The 21830-nt window shown below is 38.0% G+C and overlaps 1 protein-coding gene across 4 annotated transcripts in view; it reads left to right on the top strand.

Moving 5' to 3' along the window:
- The first annotated feature begins 2572 nt into the window (after nt 1-2572).
- FCHO2 (FCH and mu domain containing endocytic adaptor 2) overlaps nt 2573-21830 on the top strand; it is a 116133-nt gene continuing 96875 nt past the window's right edge. For 2 of the 4 annotated variants that reach the window (XM_032335997.1, XM_032335996.1), the window contains exon 1: nt 2573-2793. In XM_032335997.1, coding sequence (XP_032191888.1) covers nt 2588-2793 — 206 coding nt within the window. In that variant the 5' untranslated portion in view covers nt 2573-2587. Of the gene's footprint in view, nt 2794-18648; nt 18741-21830 lie in introns of those variants that run through there. The other 2 variants (XM_032335998.1, XM_032336000.1) reach the window with 2 other exon arrangements.

The raw sequence follows: 21830 nt of genomic DNA, 5'->3' as shown, positions 1-21830 counted from the left end.
AATATCAGGCAATTATAGCAAGGGTGTTTTGGCCCTAATGAGCTTTGTAAATATCCAAATACACAGAATATTTATCTTTATGGCAAGTCTGGGTCTGACAGTTATGAGATCAGAGGTAAGAGTACAGATGGAGACCAGTGTACCATGTGTGGTTATTTGAGTACTATGCTAAATTGTCAGAGTTAGAACACTAAAAAGAGGAAAATCTGTGCTTAACACCACATTGTTGTTTTTTTTTTTTTTAAAGATTTTATTTATTTATTTGACAGAGAGAGATCACAAGTAGGCAGAGAGGCAGGCAGAGAGAGAGGACGAAGCAGGCTCCCTGCCGAGCAGAGAGCCTGATGCGGGGCTCGATCCCAGGACCCCGGGACCATGACCCGAGCCGAAGGCAGAGGCTTTAACCTGCTGAGCCACCCAGGTGCCACAACACCACATTGTTTGCAAAACAATACTTCGTTATGTAAGAATCTATTGCATTGGGGTGCCTGGGTGGCTCAGATGGTTGGGCATCTGCCTTCCATGTCTCCATGATCTCCAGGTCCTGGAATCGAGCCCCATGCCAGGGTCCCAGCTCAGTGGAGAATCTGCTTCTCCCTCTCCTTCTCCCTCTCCCCCTGCCTGTGCTCTCTGTCTCCATCTTTGCCTCTGTATCTCTATCAAATGAATAAATAAAATCTTAAAAAAACAACAACAATCTATTGCATTTGTGCTGGGAGGAAAAATTGAAAAAGTTAACTAATTTGTCTTCTCTTACTTAAGCACTTCTGCTGCTCAGATTCTGCCTGAACTCCAAAGGAGTCTATCTCTGATATGGGAAGCTATCCTACACACAGATTTTCACTGCATTTGGCGTTGTGCTTTTTGTTTTGAAGACTTAGGGCAAGAGCTATGAAGAATTGTTTCCTGAGGGGCCTGAATGGTGTTGGTCATGAGAGAGGGTCTATATGGTTATGGGACAGAGGTCAGCATCAGATCGTCACTGGCAAAGGCACCCATTTGTTTTTTAAATAAATTAATGTAATATGTAAGGCCCTTTGAAGTATAGGCCTAGGATAAAGCTTTTCCTCCTGAGATATAAGCTGGGTAGTGCCTAGTGACACTAGGATTTTAATGCCAAGCTTATTTGCAGAGAGATTTAGATGGCTGTATTTTTTAGAATTTTTTTCAGGATGAAGAAAGATAGTGCTAGACTAATGGTTTAGAAAACAGTAGCAAGTTTCTAAGTTAGACTTTCCCAATGTTATGGCAGTGTTATGAAGACTTTTTAAAAAGGAAATAGTAAACATATACGAAATGACAGTGTTATGTAAATGACAGTGTTATGAAGACTTTTTAAAGAAAAGGAAATAGCAAACATATACGAAATGAGTGTAGTGTTATATAGTGAACCACCATGTTTCCGTTACCTAGGTCCTAACAATTGTTCTAACAATCCTGTTTCATGCATACCTCTACTCAGTGTTCCTCCCTCAGTGAGTTATTTTAAAGCAGACTGTTACCTCCTATATATTTATAAAAGATATTCTTAAAAAAGATATAATCACAATACCAATATCCACTTATTCCCAATTCAACAAACACTTCACAGTTTTAATCACGTGCAAGGCATTGTGGGGTTTTTGCTTTTGAGGATGAAAACAAGTTTCCACCAAGAAACACGTGTCCTAGTGTTCATTGTATCTGAAGTCAGAGGATCCGATGTGAGTGTATATAGTTAAAGCTACACGAAGTCTATTAGTGGGGCTTGGTGTCAAGAACAGCAGACTTCGGACTGAGCCGACCTGGTGACAGTGAACCTGAGACCTCTCCACAAGGGTTTAATTTTTTCCCCCTAACCTCTGGAAAGCAAGGCATGGGAAAGGGATTTAGTTCATGTTGTGCCAGGACGTGTTTAAACTTGTTTCTTTTTCCAAAATGTACAAGCTGCTAAGAGAACTAGAGACTTAAATTAACAAGTCTTGGAAAAGACTTTTTTTTTAAACTGCGTGGGTCAGGGAAATTCGTTCCTTTCGGGTCACGTTCCTGCCTCCAGCTGGCCTGGTTTGCTAGGGGCGTGCTAGAGGTCGGCGGCTTCCGCAAGGAACTTGGTGCCCGGGTCTCGCGCTGTTCCAGAGACTCTCAGGCGACACTGGGCGTTTCCTCTTTTTCCGGCCTCGGAAAGTTTTTGTTTTGGTTCTTAGTTCCCTGTCAAGGAAAGGAACCCTACGGACCAAAGGTTTCCCAGTCTCCTCCCGGTGGCCGAAGGCCAAATTTCCCCCATCACAGCTTGACCAGACTTGGTCCCTTCAAGATCCTCCAAGGCCGGGGAAGCGCGTCTTGCGTAGAGGAAGAGAGGATGGCCGGCCCTTTTTTTCCCTCATCCGTGGGCCAGTACCCATCCTACCGCAAAGGGTGCGCGCAGTCTCCCCAGTGACTCCCCAAGAACCCGGTTCTCCACCATTCCCAAGAGAATACTCAATTTGGCCGCGCCCGCGCTGGGTAGAGGGGAGGGTTACTAAAACCCGGGGATAGGATGAAGAGCGCATGCGCAACCAGGCGGTGGCTTCCAAGAGTTCGCCCTGCGGCAGCAGCCGCTAGGTGGCGCATGCGCCCTGGAGGGTGCGGGCCGGTCTCCGGGAAGAAGGCAGCGGCGGCGGCGGCGACGGCGGTGGCGACGGCGGCGGCTGTGGGGAAAGGCGGGGGCGCCGTGGGGGCCGTGCCCGTGTTTACACAGCGGCGGGCGGGCGCGGACGCGGAACCTGGCGCGGCGGCGGCAGGATGGTCATGGCGCATTTCGTCGAAAATTTTTGGGTAAGAGCGGGATGTTGGAAATTGGGTTTTGGTGTGCGAAGCTTTCTCCGCCTGACCTCGGCCTGTGTGCGCTCCGGGCGGCGGCGAAGCCTCGGCGGTGAGGGCTAGCGTCCTCGGGCCGCCGCCGGCTGGGTCCCGCCTGTGTGAAGCCGGGAGGGCTGCGGGCCGCCGGCCGCCAGGTCTCGCAGGCTCGCAGCCCTTGCGGGGGTGAGGGCTGTCAGCGCGGCCCCTCATCCCGCGGCGGGGACGCTTGGGGGCAGCCCGCCGCCCGCGCTGGGACAAAGCGCCGGATGGGGCGGGAGACGGGACCCGGCCGGAGGCTTTGGGCTCCGGGCGCGCTTCACGGCTTGGACGCGGCCGCGGGGCCCGCGGCGCGGCCGCCTCCCAATGCGCGCTGCCAGCAATCGCCGGCGGGAGCCGGGCGGAGGGGGCTCGCCCCCGTCCAGCGCCGCAGCCCCCATCTTAGCCCTTTTGCCCCCCGTGGTTTCCACACGGAGTCCCTTGCGGGCTTGGCTTGGATCAGCACTTCCTCTCGGCCTCGCAGCTCGGCTCTTTGGTCTGCGCCCAGGACTTTGCCTCTGGGCCTGTTCACAAAGCGTGTAAAAGTTGAATTTAATGTAACTGGATTCCTTGGGCTTAAATGCACGAAGACTTCTCCTTGTGTCCTGTGCTCCTTCCCCTTCCTCATTCTTTCCACACCCCTCTTCTTAACTCCGTATTAGTATTAGGTGGTTCTCTGAGAATGACTTCAGTCACCGTGCGGGGTGTTTTTCTGTATTGTTTGTTGTAATGGGAAGTGCAGTGCAGCCGAGTGCGGGAGAAGGAGCATGTTTACCTCGGTATCTTGGGTCAATCTCAGTGGAAGTCCTGACAGCTGCAAGTACTACAGCTCCATTTTAGTTAAAATTCAGAAGTAATTAAAGGAGTGCTCTTTCAGAGAAGAAGAGGTGTGTCTTAAATTCTTATTTCTAAGTGTATTACGTATGGACTTAGTAATCAAATCAGCTCCTAGTCATTTGGTTTGAATGTTTCTTGTTTTCCGCAAGCGACATAAATACGAGGCATTAGGTTTTTCTTTAAGAAATACCCTTATGAAAAAAAAAATACCCTTATGGGGCGCCTGGATGGTTTAGTCGTTGGGCATCTGCCTTTGGCTGGGGTCATGATCCCAGGATGTTGGGATCGAGCCCCGAGTCAGGCTCCCTGCTCAGCGGGAAGCATGCTGCTCCCTCTCCCCTTCACTTTGCTTGTGTTTACTCTCTCTCTTTCTCTCTCTGTCAAATAAAAAATACTTAATGAAGTTACAGTTCACATACTATACACTCAGTTAAGTGTACAATTCAGGGGTTTTTCGTCTGTGCAGTTACGTCACCACATCAATTTAGAACAATATCCTTACCTCAGAAAGAATCTCTGTATCCATTAGCCCCTAACTCAGCCTAGACAGTTTACTAATCTATAAATTTCTGCCTTGATAGATTGGTCTCTTGTGGACATATATAAATGGGATCATATGTGTTATCCTTTGTTGGCTTCTTTTCTTTAGCGTGTTTCCACACTTCACCTGTGATGTAGCATGTATTGGTACTTAATTGCATTTTATGGCCAAACATTCCATTGTGTGTGTACACCACATTTTATCTCTTCATCAGTGATAGACGTTTGGTTGTTTCCATTTTTGGGCTATTATGAATAATAAATACTGCTATGAACATTTTTGTACAGGTTTTTGTGTGGAAATGTTTTCATTTCTTTTTGGAATGGAATTGCTGGGTCATGTTGTTACTCTTTAACATTTTGAAAAACTGCCAAACTGTTTTCCAAAGTGACTGCATGGTTTACAATCCTGCTAACAATGTCTGATGTTCCAGTTTTTCTGCATGCTGGACACCACTTGTTATCAGTCTTATTGTAGTGGATGGGTGTGAAGTAATACCTCATTGTGGGTTTGATTTCCATTTCTCTGATGGCTAATGTTGAACATCTCTTCATGTGCTTAGAGAAATAACTTTTTAGATTCATTGCCCATTTTTAGATTAGGTTATTTGTGTTTTTATTATTGAATTGCAAGAGTTTTCGTATGTTCTGGGTAGTCTTTTATCAGATACATGATTTTGCAAACATTTTCTTCTATTTTGTGGGCTTTTGTTATTCTTGATGCTGTCGTTTTTGAAAACTTATTTGTTTTTAAAAGTTATTATTATTTTAAAATATTTTATTTATTTGAGAGAGAGAAATCACAAATAGGCAGAGAGGCAGGTAGAGAGAGAGAGGGGAAGCAGGCTCTCTGTTCAGCAGAGAGACAACATGGGGCTTGATCGCAGGACGCTGAGACCATGACCGGAGCTGAAGGCAGAGGCTTAACCCACTGAGCCACCCAGGCACCCCTTAAAAGTTATTTTTAATTGAAGTATATAGTTGATGTATAATATTAGCTTCAGGTGTACGATGTTCAACAATTACATATATTATGACATGCTCACCAGTGTAAGTGCCATTACTGTCTTGCAGTATTACAGTATTATTGACTCTATTTTCTATGCTGTACTTTTCATCCTTGTGACTTCTATAATTATAGCAGTAGGTTTGTACCTCTTAATCATCTATTTCACCTATCCCCAGTGTCCCCCCGAACCACCCGTTTTTTCTCTTTATGAGTGTTTCCGTTTTTTGTTCATATGTTTTTTAGATTTCATATATAAGTGAAGTCATACAGTATTTGTCTTTTTATGTCTAACTTGTTTCACTAAGCATAATATATTCTGTGTCCATCTGTGTCAGATATGGCAAGATTACATTCTTTTTTATGGCTGAGTTGTCCATTGTGTATGTGTACCACAGCTCCTTTATTCATCTATCGATGGACACTTAGGTTGCTTCCATATATGTTGGTGATTGTAAATAATGCTGCAGTAGACATAGGGGTTCATATACCTTTTTGAATTCATGTTTTCATTTTCTTCAGGTACATATCCAGAGGTGGAATTACTGGATTTTATGGTTTTTTTTTTTTTTTTTAAAGATTTTATTTATTTATCTGACAGAGAGAGACACAGCAAGAGAGGGAACACAAGCAGGGCAAGTGGGAGAGGGAGAAGCAGGCTTCCCGCTGAGCAGGAAGCCCCATGTGGGGTTCCATCCCAGAACCCTGGGATCATGTCCTGAGCCGAAGGCAGATGCTTAATGACTGAGCCACCCAGGTGCCCCAATTTTATGGTATTTCTCTCTATATATTATATCTATATTATATATATCTAGGAGATATATATATATCTATGGAAATATATATATATAATATATATAATATTTGATAATATTATTTTCCACAGTGGCTACACAAATTTACATTCTCACCAACAGTGCGAGACAGTTTCCTTTTCTCCACAACCTTGCTGACAATTGTTATTTCTTTTTGATAGTAACCATTCCAACTTGTGTGAGGTAATTTGATATTGTCCTTTGAAGCATCAAAATTTTAAATTTAGAAGTCCAGTTAATTTATTTGTTATTACTTATGCTTTTATTGTTTAATCTAAGACGTTTTTCCTAATCCATGGTTACAGAGATTTACTTGTGTTTTCTTCTACGGGTTTTATAGTTTTAGTTCTTATATTTAGGCCTGTGATCCATTTGAAGTCAGTTTTTTTGTGTGGTGCCAGGAGGAGGTTCAGCTTCATTCTTTTGCATGGATATGTAGTCTCAGTACCTTTGTTGAAGGGCTCCTCTTTCTCTGTTAAATACTCTTGACACCCTTGTCAAAAATCAGTTGACCATAGATGTATGGGTTTATTTTTTGATTTTTAGTTGTATTCCATTGTCTGTCCTTACGCTAGTCCTACACTGTTTTGATTACTATGGCTTTGTAGTAAGTTTGGCATCAGGAAGTGAGAGTTTTCTAGATTTGGTCTTCCTTTTCAAGATTATTTTGCCTATTCTAGGCAAAATTTTGCCTATTCTTGCCATTTCTGTATGAATTTTAGGTGTAGCCTATCAATTTAATTGGTTTATTAATTTAGGTATAGTTGATGTATATAACCTGTCAACTTTAGACTTCAGGTTTTAGGCAACTTTTAAAACTATTAAATTGGATTTAAAATTGGCATCCCAAAATGTTTTGCTTTATTTTATTTTATTTTTTAAATAATCTTTACACCCCATGTGAGGTTCAGACTCATGACCCCAAGATTAAGCATGCTTTTCAAACTGAACCAAGCAGGTGTCCCTTGAATGTCTTTTGATGGATGAATGTGTCCTTGGGGTTACTGGGTTCCTCAGTCGATTAAACATTTTAAGCATCTGCCTTCAGCTCAAGTCATGATCCTAGGGTCCTGGACTCGAGTTCCATACGAGGCTCTTTGCTCAACATGGAGTCTGCTTTTCCCTTTGCTGGCAGCTCCCGCTGCTTGTGTATGCTTTTGTGCATGTCTATGCACTCTATTTCTCTGACAAGTAAATAAATAAATAAAATCTTAAAAAGAAAGAATGTGTTCTTTTTTTTTTTTTTTTAAGATTTTATTCATCTATCGCTTCTCGGCCTTTTGGCTAAGATCAAGTGAAGATTTTATTCATCTATCTGACAGGCAGAGATCACAAGCAGGCAGAGAGGCAGGCAGAGAGAGAGAGGAGGAAGCAGGCCCCCAGCTGAGCAGAGAGCCCCATGTGGGGCTCGATCCCATGGGATCATGACCCAACCCTAAGGCAGAGGCTTTAACCCACTGAGCCACCCAGGCACCCCGAAAGAATGTGTTCTTGATGCTTGCTGACTTACTTCCAAATTGTTTATCAGAAATTGAAGTATAGTTTACTGCAAATTGTACGTTAACATTTTAAAGTTACTTTTGTTTCTGTTAATTGAGCTTTGAATATAGCCTTATCTAATGATTTTTGGCTGTTATGAATAATGCTTTCTACGAACATTCTTTTATCAGTTTTTGGGTGCCCCTTGTCCTTTTTAAGGGAGAGACAGGAATAAATTTGGATATCTGAAATCTAGAGAAAACACCTAGTCTAATTTACGTTTTTGTCATTTCACATCCCCAATATTGAACACAAACAGTTAAAATAGATTTCATTTTATTTATTTCCAAGCCTGGAATTAGGGCTGAAAACTCTAAATTAAATATAAAAGCTTTATAAAAAGTTCCAAAGGATGACTAAATGAAGTAGGGAAAACTAAGAACAAGAACTAAATAACTTCAGAGAATTTGATAATTGTCTAAGACAACTTAAAAATTTACATATTTTAGGATCATTTATAACTTCTTAAAACAGAAATTACAATATTAGTTTCACTCTTCTCCCCTAGTCTTTAAAGTAGCACTGTCAGGTCAAATAAAACTTGTCAAAGTGAGGTAATGGGAAACTTTAAAGTTTTAAGTTTCTAACCAAACAACTTATTAATTTTTGTTTTCCCTCCATATAAAAAGACAAACCTTTTTGTTGTGGCATTTGTTAGAGGAAAGTTTGAATCATTCAAACTATTTTCAAGCCCTTTTGAAAGTAGCACATCCTGCCTTTTTCTTTAAGGTATGGTTTTTCTTAACTAAAACAGTATGCTACATTATGAATTACTTAATATTATACTTTGAAGAGAAAAACGTATTTAAAACTTCCTATACAACAGGTGGTTTGTTGCTGATAAGTCATTTTTTGCCACAAAGTATAGTGCCTTTGATAGTAAAGTTGAAAATGTTTTTCTTTTTCATTAAAATTGGATAACAAAATTAATTTTGATAGAATTCCACACTATTGCCTTGGTATATAAAACAGTTGTTAGTCCTTCAAAAGATAATGTAACTTAACTTTTTTGCTGATATTATAGTAAGTATCTCTGTACACTGTTTCTCAGAGTAGGGTACTAATTTATAGTGCTCTTGAGATTGTGTCAGCATTGCACTGTAGTAATTAAAATGGCTTTATGTTTTCATATAAACCCAGATTAATTGAGGAGTTAAATTTTGAAAAACATATGCTTTTTTATGTATAATTAACATACAGTGTTATATTAATTTCAGGTGTACAGTATACTGATTCAGCAATTCTATACATTACTCAGTTCTCATCATAAGTGTACTGTTTATCCCCACCACTATTTCCCCCATCCCCACACTAACCTCCCCTCTGGTAACCAGCAGTTTGTTCTCTATAATGAAAAGTCTGTATTTTTGGTGTGTTTCTTTCTTTGTTTTGTTTTGTTAAATTCCACATATGAATGAAGTCATATGGTATTTGTTTTTCTCTGAGTTATTTCACTTAGCATTATACACCCTAGGTCCATCCATGTTTTTGCAAATGGCAAGATTTCATTCTTTTTTTATGGCTAAGTAATATTCCATTATATATATTCATCTTCTTTTATCTGTTCATCTATATAGATGGACCTTTGGGTTCCTTACATATTTTGGCTGTTGTAAATAATGCTGCAATAAACATAGGGCTACTGCTTATATTTTTTTGAATTAGTGTTTTCATATTCTTTGGGTAAATACCTAGTAGAATTACTGGATTATATGGTAATTCTATTTTTAACTTTTTAAGGCATCTCCATAGGGTTTTCTGCAATGGCTGAACCACGTTGCATTCTCATCAACAGTGCATGAGGGTTCCTTTTTCTCCACATCTTTTGTGTTTTTGATTTTAGCCATTCTGACTGGTGTGAGGTGATAACTCATTGTTTTTTTTTTTTTTTAAGATTTTATTTTTTTATTTGAGAGAGAGAGAATGTGAGCGGGAGGAGGGGCAGAGGGAGAAGGTTGCCCAAGGAGACTCTGCACCCAGCCTGGAGCCTGATACAGGGCTTAATTCCACAACCCCAAGACCATGACCTGAGCTAAATTAAGAGTCAGAATGCTCAGCTGACTGAGCTACCCAGGCACCCCCTCATTGTGGTTTTGATTTGCATTTCCCTGATGATGAGTGATATTGAGCATATTTTCATGTGTCTGTGGCCATCTGTGTATTTTCTCTGGAGAAATTTCTGTTCATGTCTTCTGATTTTTTAATTGGATTATTTTTTGTTTTTTTGTGTGTGTTTAGTTGTATAAGTTCTTTATGTATTTTAGATACTAACCTCTTAAAAATTTATTTTTTTAAGGAATGGATTTCATTGGTGATAGTTATTTAAGGGGAAAAATAAAACATACCTGATTTAAATAGCTTATCAACCTTATTTTATATAATAATCCTGATGTCTATAAAATAGTACGCATTCTCCCAAAGACATCAAGTATTCTTTAGCATATATCACATTGTAATGAGCTGACATTTAGTTAGGTGACCTTTTCCAAAAATTATTTCCAGTCAGCACATCAAGAATGAAATAATTATCTTGGGTGTTTTTATCCTGAAGTATTTCTTTGTTTCTTGTCCTTATTTCTTGTATTGTTTAACCAGTTTTGTCTGTTGGTTTCATTGGTATTGTCATGCTTTACTTCTAAATAAAATTGGAGCACTTGCTTAATTTCCAGAATTTGATCCATCATTTACATGGATAAACTGGGAGGATTAAAATGTTTTTTAAAAACCTGGAATTGGGGGGTATCTGGGTGGCTCAGTGGGCTAAGCCTCTGCCTTCGGCTCGGGTCATGATCTCAGGGTCCTGGGATCGAGTCCCACATTGGTCTCTGCTCAGCGGGGAGCCTGCTTCCCCCTCTGTCTCTGCCTGCTGCTCTGCTTACTTGTGATTTCTCTCTCTCTGTCAAATAAATAAATAAAATCCTTAAAAAAAAAAACCTGGAATTGCTATTAATAGGACTTTGAAGTGTAAAACATTGTATTTTTGCTTGATTTTTTTAAAAAAGCTTTTATTTATTTGACAGAGAGATCACAAGTAGGCCAAGCGTTAGACAGAAAGGGAGGGGGAAGCAGGCTCCCTGCTGAGCAGAGAGCCCTATGTGGGGCTCAATTCCAGGACTCTGAGATCATGACCTGAGCAGAAAGCAGAGGCTTAACCCACTGAGCCACCCAGGTGCCCCTGCTTGATTTTTTTGTAATCTAAATTTTTTTTTTTTAGATTTTATTTATTTATTTGACAGAGAGAGATCTTAAGTAGGCATTGAGGCAGGCAGAGAGAGAGAGAGAGAGGAGGAAGCAGGCTCTCCACTGAGCAGAGAGCCCGATGCGGGGCTCGATCCCAGGACCCTGAGATCATGACCTGAGTGGAAGGCAGAGGCCCAACCCACTGAGCCACCCAGGTGCCCCTGTAATCTAAATTTAATATCCTAGGGAGATTAATACCTAACACCTATACCTGCACCCACACACATGTATTCCTGGGGGGTATAACCCATATGTAAATTGAAATATATATATTTTTAGAAAACTAGTTGAGGTAATCATAGATACCCAGATTATAGACTTTTTTTTTTATTGCTTGAAATTTCCAAATACTGCTTATGATATGATCCCATTGGGTGGTACACTGAAATTTAAGAAGTGTATGTGTATGCATATTTACATATACATTAATTAAAATATTTGCAAAATTTATGTGGTTCAGTATTCAAAAAGTACCAAAGGGAACACAGTATAAAATCTTATTCTTTTGTGGCACCTGGGTGGCTCAGTGGGTTAAGCCTCTGCCTTCGGCTAGGGTCGTGATCTCAGGGTCCTGGGATCGGGCCCTTCATTGGGCTCTCTGCTCAGCGGGGAGCCTGCTTCCCCCCCCCCCCCTGCCTGCCTTTTTGCCTACTTGTGGTCTCTGTCTGTCAAATAAATAAATCTTTAAAAAAAAAATCTTATTCTTTTTTCCTCAGCCTCCAAGATCTCCACAAAGGCAGTAACTGTTACCAGTTTCTTACATAGCTTTCCAGAGATGATCTCTGTATATAAACAAGGAAATTATAAACACTAAGTTAGAATGTGTGGTTGTTTAATTGTTAGCGAGTTATCTGTGCCCAAATTGTTTCCAACTGCAACAAGCTAGGAAAATGCGAACTACAGATTCATCTAAGTTTGTTCAAATAGACTTGACAGATAGACATTATAAAATCAGCATTTTAGATGGCAGTAAATTTTACTGTGAGGCCTTTAGAATTTTTGGGGGGTGGAATGGTGGTTTGTTTTGTATTTTTGCTTTAATTATAGGAGAAATTTGAAAGTGAGAAATTGATACTGATTTAGTCTGTGTAAATTCAATTCAGGGGAGGGATTTTAGAACATTGACATGGAAAGGATAAAACTTTGCTGTCTGGGTTCTTTTGTAGCCATGCACACTAAATCCTGAGTGCTCTAATCCTTTCAGAACTACTTAAGTTATTTAGGCAAAGGCATGGGAGAACAGGTATGCTTTATATCATCGTACACATTTGGCTAGCGGAAGCTTTTTGGAAGTAGTTTTTTGAGTACTGTTTCTTGAGGTTATCCTTCCTGGTTTGACAATTCTAAAACATTTAACAAAAGCACCCTAAGAGGGACGCCTGGGTGGCTTAGTCTGTTTAAGGGTCTGTCTTTGGCTCAGGTCATGATCCAGCATCCTGGGATTGAGTTCCGCATCGGGCTCCTTGCTCAGCAGGAAGTCTGGTTCTCTCTCTGCCTGCCTCTCTCTCTCTGTCAAATGAATAAATAAAATCTTAAAAAAAAAAAAAAGCACCCTAAGAAATCCGTATAGAAATATGGTGCCATGGAGATGTAAAGGGAATAAGGGTTTGATTTTCAGTTTACCTAGTGTGGAAAAATGACAGAATATTACAGTTGGAAGAGTATTAGTATTAGTTTGGTCCACAGAGATGAGCATAAGTTGGTCAGATGTGGGGGAGAAATAAAAACAGTACAATAGAAGCTGAGACCTAAAATGGTAACTATTGGTTAAGTTGCTAGAGAATGTTGCTGAGATAGCCAGATTCAGAGAATTAAATTGAGAAATGATTAGTGAACTGTAGGATGAATTTGAGACACACAAGTCCATTAGTTCTATCAGGAACATGCTCCTTCCCTGATGGAACAGCAGGAGTAAAGGTTACAGAAGATAGGAGAAGCATGTTTGCTTGCATTTAGGGATAGATGGGAAGGTACAATGTAAGTAGAGCAAATTGGTGATGCTGGACCTTAATACTACAAAGTGTTAGTTTTTATTTGGTTGAAACAAGAGCGGTGAAGGTGGCTTTCTTTTTTAATTTTAATGTTATGTGGTAGGTAGAACAGAGAGTACAGAAGAAAATTAAAATTATATATAGCTTTACCCTGTGTCCGCTGAGATTTTCTTTAGAAATACAACATGCACAGTGGGTTCTGCTGTATTGTTCTGTAGCTTGGTATTTTCAAATGATAATTGCCATCAAACATTTTTCTCATATGATTAAGTATTCTTTGAAAATATTTTGTAGTGACTTTCATAGGTTTCCATGGAATAAATAGGTAATTTTTAAAACTGCTCCTAAAAAACTTTAAGGTTTTTTTTTTCATTTATGAATTAGGAGGAGATTTAACTATTAATATGAACAAGATGTCAGTTGAAGAAGGTAGCCTTTGCCTTTGAAAGTACAGATTGAAGAGTTTTTGAGAAAGCTGAAATTTTTTTTATTTTGAGATTAATGAAAATTATATGCATTTACAGTATATTACAGAAAATTTGAAAGTTATAAGACAAAAAAATTATCCTCTTTGCTTCTGCTATTTTTGTTGAAGCCATGTAATATCTTTTAGGTGGCTTTACAGATTTAATTTACTGGAAGAGGTGAGTTGTAACTGAAGACATTAGGGAGTATTTGAAGGGTTGGAAATAATTTCTTTAATGTGATAAGGTTTATTTTCTTCAGTCAGCCAACAAATGTGTTTGAGCGACTACTGTACCTGCAGCAAGTAGTTCTTACTGCTGAGCAGTGCTTGTTTTACATCTTCAGTCACTGTTTTCTGCTTTAAAAACATCTTGCAAATGGTTCTGTAGAATAGTTTTGATGATCATGTGTGAAAATTTCAATGTATAAATAGAAGGTTGACTAGAAGAGATTATAACTTGTGGTTAAATGTGCTGTTTACTTATAGAAAAACTGCTTACGTAAGAACTAGAGCAAAAGGAAAATGTAGAGTGGTAGGAAGTGATGATATTTATTTATTACCTTTGAGGCAGTTTGAGGTTGAGAGGAAGGTTAGGCATGTTATTTGCTGTTCACATGACAGCACCTTTTGACCCTTTGATCCCCTTCCAAAAATTTTTAAAAAGATTTAAAAAGGAACAAGGTAAAATAAACATCAATTCATAGTGTGATTGTACAGTATACACTATCTCCTGCCTGTTTTCTAGAATCTTGGAGTCATCAGAAGTGAACGATATCCAAACTTTTTGTTTTTAGTGTTTAACTTACTGTTGCTCTTAAAAGGTTCTTTGAAGGAGAAGTTTCAAACCATTAACTAAAAATCTCTGGGATTTATAGCTTTGTGTTTTTCCACTATTACTATTCATGGGTCTTAAAAAACCAAGGTACATTAAACAGTTCCATTTTCATTAAAATAGGTATTTCATAGCTTTGTTAATAGAGATGCACTTTTTCTTCAAGTGGGGAGTTGTTAGGTTGTATTTTATATTTATTTAAATAAATGCCTTTGAGTTTCCAAAATAGGTTTGATGACGTATTCAAACCTTTAAACTTGAAATTTCAAGTATGTCTTGTAGATTCTGAATTAGACTAAAAAAAACCTGTGTATTTCCAGTGACTTGGTGACCTTACTTATAACTTAACTATCTTTTTAGCTAAATTTTAGTTCAGTTGATAATTTTAAGTGCAAAACTATGCATGGTATGATCTCATTTTTCTATTAAAAAGTAACATGTTACTATATGTTTGGGAAAAGGAATCTGGATTGTTAAACATCAGACTGTTAAGTGCTGTCAAATTAGAGCAGTAAGAGGAAACAATAGGTCCTGAGAAGTTTGTGTTTTCTTAAAGGACTTGCGTAGTTCTGGACTAAACATCTTCAAAGGATGATAAGATTTTTTTTTTCTACTTCCTATTAGGAATTATTTCAAAGATTTTTTTTAACACTTGTTCATATAGGATTATAAGAAGATTTTGTTTGCCTCAGGCCACACTCATTGTACTTTTATGAAAGTACTATCTCTTTTTAAAGTGCATGGAGACCAGCAGGTAGAAGATCCTACCTTAGTTAAATCTTCAAAATAATTGTCTTCCTTGTGTCAGCAATGGTGTTAATAGCAGCTATGGTCAGTTAATACTGCAAATCTCTCTGCAAGAATTAATTGATTGAAATAGGTAAAAATACTTGCTCATGCCTTTGACAAGTTTATCATGATATATTTAATATATTGTGCAATTCACTTAAAGTGTACAGTTCAGTGGTTTTGGGTAATACAGATAGATGCATCCATCATCACAGTCAATTTGAAAACATTTCCATTACCTCAAAAAGAAAACCTGTACCTTTTGTCACCTCCTACCTTATAGCCCTCCTCCCTAGCAGCCCACTCATCTACTTTCTATCTCAGTGTATTTGCTTATTCTGGACATTTCATATAAATAGAATCCTACAATATCTGGTCTCTTGTGTCTGATTTCTTTAACTTAGTGAAATATTTATGATGTTCATTCATTAAGTCACATGTATCACTGTTTCTTTTTATTGCTGAATTATATTTTATTTTATGGGTATACTCTTATTTTGTCTTTTTATTCACTGGTTGATGGACATTTAGGTTGTTCCTAACATTAAACAACTGGGTAATAGACATTTTGTCCTAGCATTAGGTTAATTTTGGCTGTTTTGGTAATTGTGTCCTGCTTTTTTCCATTGACAGTATATCTGGGCAAATTTTTAAAATTAACAGTTAAAAATCTGCATTATTTTTAAACTGTAGTCTTTTAAAAAACACCATATTTTTTTTTATTGTAGTATATATGTCATTTACTTAACCAGTAATATTAATGGATTTTTAAATTTTTTTTCAGTTATAAATAGTACTTCAGTAAATATTCTTCCACATTTATCTTTGTATGTGTGTTTGTGTAGTATAGATTCTTAAAAGTAGAATTGCTGGATCAAAGGGCATAAATATTTACAGTTTTAATAAAATATTAGAGACCAGAAGACATGTTTAGTCGTAGTTCTATTTGATAATAAAGGTCTGTTGTCAAGTTATTTGTGCGTTCATCATGTATTCGTAGTTAGCCAAGGAAAACAAGTTCTTGCTTGAGTTAACAGAATATGTTAAAGGAAAAAAATATTTTTGTGATGAAAATAACAGAAACATATCCACTTCAGGATCTCAGATGATAACATGGATATGCAATTCAGGAATACTTTTTGCTATTTTACTTTTCTTTGAATTAGAAACGCCTACTAAAAATGTCAGTGGCTGCTGTAAAAATGATAGCACCTTGTGGAGGTACTTCTAGTTAAAAAAAAAGACTGGGTAATCTGAAACAGATTCTATAACAGAATTATAATCTGTTAAAATTGTCAGTTTCAAGGGTGGTCTCTCCCTGTTTCACCAGAATTTTCAGTGTTTTGTCCAGGTGAAGACACTGAAGCCAAATGGGTCTAAACCTGAGCTCCACTGCTCTGTCTTCTTTATTTTTTGATATATAAATGTGTATATATTTAATATTTAGTCATCTGTTATCAAAGCTATAAATTAAGTTTTTGACAAGGTAACAATATGACTTGCAGTCTTTATTGGACACTTTGAAATTTTTCTTAGACTAAGTTGTATGTGTTTATGTGTGTGTGTGTGTAGAGAGAGTGCACTAGTGCCATTTGAAGTAGTAAAATTTTTGCTTAGTTTGTGCTAAAGGAAAGTTCATGAGTAGTAAATATTTGTGTTAATAAGTTTGTGAAATTATTAAAGAATAGTTCCTGGAGTCAAATTCAAGTTTTTCGACTTCAGTAAATGAATGAATCCCTAAATAGGAAGAAATGACAAATGGATTTGTAATCATGTAGGGTGTTTGTTTTTAGTGGTTAGTGCCTTCTGAGGCAGGCTTCTTCTATATTACATCCTTATTAGAATGAGTTTTCCTTGTCTTTCCAAGTGAAGACCTGAGGGATGGAATAGCTAGCACTATTTCCCAGGGTGTGTTAATGCTGCTTTATTAATATTGTTATACTGTATTAAATTAATAATCCTCATTTCCTTATTGGGAATTTTAATTAATATGTTATTTGGATATCTGAAGTTCCTGGATAAAGAGCTTACTTCAAGGACTTCTTAATAAAAACCCAGATTTCTGAATATAATTTAACCTTTTCTTGTTGCTTAACATTTTTAATACTTTAACAGTGAAGCGAAATGCTCAGGACCTTATTGCTCCAATTACTAGTGGTTTCCAAGATCTCATCTCCTTTAAAAATTTTTTTTTTCTTTCTCTTGTAAGCCTGGTAAATAGTATTTCTAATAGTCTTTGTGCCTATTTGAATAGCCCTTTATTCCCAACTTGCTTCTAATTCGAATATGCGTAATGCACATTGGGAACCCAGGTAACCTGGCTGGTAAGATATTTTTTTAAAGATAGATATTTATTTATTTGAGAATGAGTGAGTGAGTGAGCACAAGTAGGAGTGGGGGGAGGGGCAGAGGAAGAAGTAGAGGCAGACTTCTTGCTTAGCAGGGAACACAACCCCAGCTGAAGCAGACGCTTAACCAACTGAGCCACCCAGGTGTCCCCAAATATGACATTTTATTTTATTCTATTTTTAAAAAAGATTTTCTTTGTTTATTCGAGAGAGAAAGAGAGAGAGCATGGGGGGAGGGTAGAGGAAGAGGGAGAACCAGACTCGCTGCTGATTAGGCAATCCCACATGGGGCTCCATCCCAGGACCCCAGGATCATGACCTGAGCTGAAGGCAGATGCTCAACTGACTGAGCCACCCGGAGTTTCCCCCAAATATGACATTTTAATTTATCATATATATATGGCAAAATAATTAACTTTTATATTCATTTATAAGTTTGTTAGGGATCACTTCAGCATAACTGGAAGTTTCTGTGTTTCCTGTTTTTGGTGAACTGTGAAAAAATTAGGGTTCATATTGTGTAATTCTTGCTTATTGTATTGCTATTTCCAGCAAAGATACTGAATTCTTCATTATGTTATTTTCACTGAAGAAAAAAAAAACTGCCAATTTTAGAGAGAGTTATTGAGCTTAGTTTATTCATAGTTGTTTAAGTTTACTAGAAGATGCATTAGTTATTATAAACATTTTGTGGTATTGAATGTGTAAGTGATTAGTAATAGGCTGTCTTGATTCGGAAGTCAAGATTTACTTATTTTATTTTTTATTTTTATTTATTTATTTAAAGATTTTATTTATTTGACAGACAGCAAGAGAAGGCACATAAGCAGGGGGAGTGGGAGAGGGAAAAGCAGGCCTTCTGCTGAGCAGGGAGCCCAATGCCGTGCTAGATCCCAGGACCATGGGATCATGACCCAAACCAAAGGCAGGTGCTTTAAGCTTAAAGGGTTAAAGCCACCCAACGACTGAGCCACCCAGGCACCCCGAGATTTACTTGTTATAAAGCAGGGACTCTGAATAATCAGGAATCCCTTAGTTCATGTTGAAGGAATTGAAATGGGATTGATAATGTATTTTAAAAGATCCATGGTTACCTTTTCTAAATTATTCTGCATGTTATTTTTAAAAATTTCACTAATAAACTCACATGAGTGATTATGGAGTGTACATGTGTGTTTAATGTGTGTATATGTATATATAATAAATTGTAAACTTTGTCAAACTGCGTCATATTCCTTTGATACAGTTTGAAGTCCTATAATGAGCAACATTGGTTTAATTAAATTTAATGCTCACATGAGCATTAGAGTTGCATATTGGTTAATATAGGGTTGTTCTTAAGTCGTTTTGATCTTTTTTTGTTGTTAAACTAAAAATCTTCTTCAATTTTAGGGGGAAAAAAATAGTGGCTTTGATGTCCTTTACCATAACATGAAACATGGACAGATATCAACAAAAGAACTAGCAGATTTTGTGAGAGAAAGGTATGTATTTTTTTAATAGTAATTTAACAGTTTGAGTTAAATTTTAGAATATAAGTGAGAAAAAAAATTGTTTTTGAGCCATGCTCTATTTAGGGGGAAATGAGAGAGAGAGAATCTTATGCAGGCTCCTAGTGTAAAGCCAGAGGAGGGGCTCAGTCTCAAGACTCTGAGATCACAACCTGAGCGAAAATCAAGAGTCAGACACTTAACCAACTGAGCCACCCAGATGCCCCAGAAAATTTTAGTTAGATCTGGATTAAAATAAGTACACTCTTGAAAAGTGTATTATATATTTTAAAGTAGTGTGATTATCTAGCGGCTACACACTAAGGACTGCATAGTGGCTCCAGGGAGTATTGCTGAACTCCTGGTTTGTATTCATTGTTTATAAATAGCATTACAAACGATCTAAATATAAATACATAAATAAATGGAATTTTGTAGGATAAAATACTATCATTTCTTTAAACAAACATGTCATTAAACATACTAAAATAATTTGAAAAGTCTAAGGTTTTTAAATTTGTAGTTTAATTATGTATTATTTATTTACTTATTTATTTAAATTTTAAGTAGACTCTGTGCCCATTGTGGGGCTTGAACTCACAACCCCGAGAGGTAGAGTTGCATGCTCTATCAACTGAGCCAGGCATGTGCCCCTCTAAGTTTTATTTTAAAGAAGTATAAGTATATATTTTTAAATTCTTTAAGTTTATAAAAATGTGATTGTCTTTAAGACTCTTAGAATATGGTCATCAATTTAAAAACTTAAAAATTAATGTAATTTTATTTGATTAAAAAGTTTTTTTTGTGGCTAGGCTCACTTGGTAATTTTTATAGGAGCACACTTAAGAGAGGTAAAGAGTTTACCTTAGTAATAGGGGGATATGTGTGTGTTTGTGTATATGTGTTTTTAAGATTTTATTTATTTGAGGGAGGACAAGCAGAGTGAAGGGCAGAGGGAGAAGCAGACTCCCTGCTGAGAATGGAGCCCCATGTGGGGCTCAATCTGGGGACTCTAGGATCATGACCTGACTGAGGGCAGATGCTTAATCAACTGAGTCACCCAGGAGCCCCAGCAATATTTTGCCTTTAGATATAATACTCCATTTTGGGGGGTACCTGACTGTCTCAGTTGTTGGGGCATGCTGCTCTCAGTCTCAGGGTCATGAGTTCAAGCCCCATGTTGGGCGTAGAGGTTACTTAAGAAAAAAACAAAAATACAGTAGTCCATTCATTTATTCTTTCAATAATAAATATCCCATGTCTGCTGTGTGCTAGGCACTGGTCTGGATTCTGGTAATATAGGGGTTAAGATAGAGCTGCTGTCATCATAGAATTTACCAGAACATAGGAATTGGGGAACAAGGTTTTTTATGTAAGACCAATCCTCTTTTCTCTTTCACTTCTCTTTTGGAGTTAAGAGGGAGTCCAGAAGCTCTAAGTGCTGTGGATAAAGCTATCCTTCATTGGCTTCTGCATCATCCTTGGCAGGAATAAAGAAGAGGTCTCACAGTGCTGTGTCTCCTGGCATGTCCTGTAGCCTTCCTTCTCCCCCAGCACTAACATCACTAACTGTAACTACTTCGAAATCATCCAGGCAGTTGTCATCATGCCTTTTAGCCTGTTTATATCAGTCACGCTAAGAAGTCCACAACTCCTGAGTCATCCTTTTTTGTCTGGAATCTAATCCCTTTATGATTCTGTGGGCTCTTAAGACAACCCCTCCCTCCACTACCACGTTCCTGGTTTAATGTTTTCTTCATAGCACTTACAACCATCAGATACGTGATATTTATTTGTCCGTCCCTCTCCTCTAGAATGTAAACCCTACAAGGGCAGGGATTTTTTTTTCCTTTTTTTTTTTTCTTTTGGTGGGGGTTGGTGCTTCTTATATCTCTTGCATTTGGGAGAGCGCTTGGCTCTTAGTAAGGATTTTTATGATAGAATTAATCTCTGACTTTACTGCCCTGATCCTAGCTATTATTATTGTTGCCTGAACTGCAACAGTAGCTCCTGTCTTACATATCTACATTCATTCTTGTTCCCCTGCAACTTATTCCCCTCACTGTAATTGGAGTGCCTTTTCTAAACCTCAGAAAGGTTTGTTACCTCTCCTGTTTAAACCATTTCAGATTCTTCCTATTGCTGTGAAGGTGGGCCTGCCTGCATCTTGATCTGATCCCAAACCACCTTTCAAGCTTTAGTTCATGCCAGTCTCTTCCTTATTCTCTTTCCTCTCCAGAGACATTAGCCATTTTTTTTGAAAGACGTCTTCCAGTCCACAGTTTGTACATGCTTATTCCTGTTTTTGCCTAATTAATGCCTGCTTATTTTTCAGAGCTCAGCAGTGTGGTCCCTTCTTCATGGATGCTTTTCCTTATTTCCCTGATTCTGTCAAAAACACCTGTTATAGTATCTCTCAACATCATATATCTCTTTGCAGTATTTATGAAATTTTATAATTATTCATTTTTTAATATTTATTTCTATGTTTCCCTATAAAGAATATAGTATTTTTTTGTATCCTGGTGCCTAGAACAGAGCCTGGCACAATTAGATACTTCTGTTACTTGAAGGAATGAGTGAGAAAGAAGGAAAGAAAGATATACTCATAAACATACAGTGTGCACTAAGGATTGTGTATGTATTATTTCATTTAACTATGAAAACTCTAATTCCTGTTTTATAGATAAGAAAATTCGGGCCTAGAAAGGTTAATTTCCTGTCAGTTATTTAGAGTTTCTCTCCTCCCTTCATCCCTTCTTCCCTGCTGGTCTGTTCCCTTTTTCCCTCCTCCATTCCTCCTTTGCCCCTTTCTTTTTTGTCTCTTCCTCCATTACTGCTTTCCTCTTTCCTATCTTCCTTCCAACAGCTTTATCAAAGTATAGTTGACAAATAGTATACTACACATTTAAAGTGTATAATTGGATAAATTTTGACGTATACATACACTCAATGAAACCATCACCACAGTCAAGGTGGTGAACATATGCATCATCCCCTTTGTAATTCCTCCCTCTGTCTCTCCCTTTTATCCCTGAGCACCCACTCATTTGCTTCTGAGACTTAGGTTAGTTTGTATTTTCT

Source organism: Mustela erminea, chromosome 3 (assembly GCF_009829155.1).
Source record: "Mustela erminea isolate mMusErm1 chromosome 3, mMusErm1.Pri, whole genome shotgun sequence".
NCBI classification, from domain to species: Eukaryota; Metazoa; Chordata; class Mammalia; order Carnivora; family Mustelidae; genus Mustela; species Mustela erminea.
This window is presented reverse-complemented; position numbering and strand designations above follow the sequence as displayed.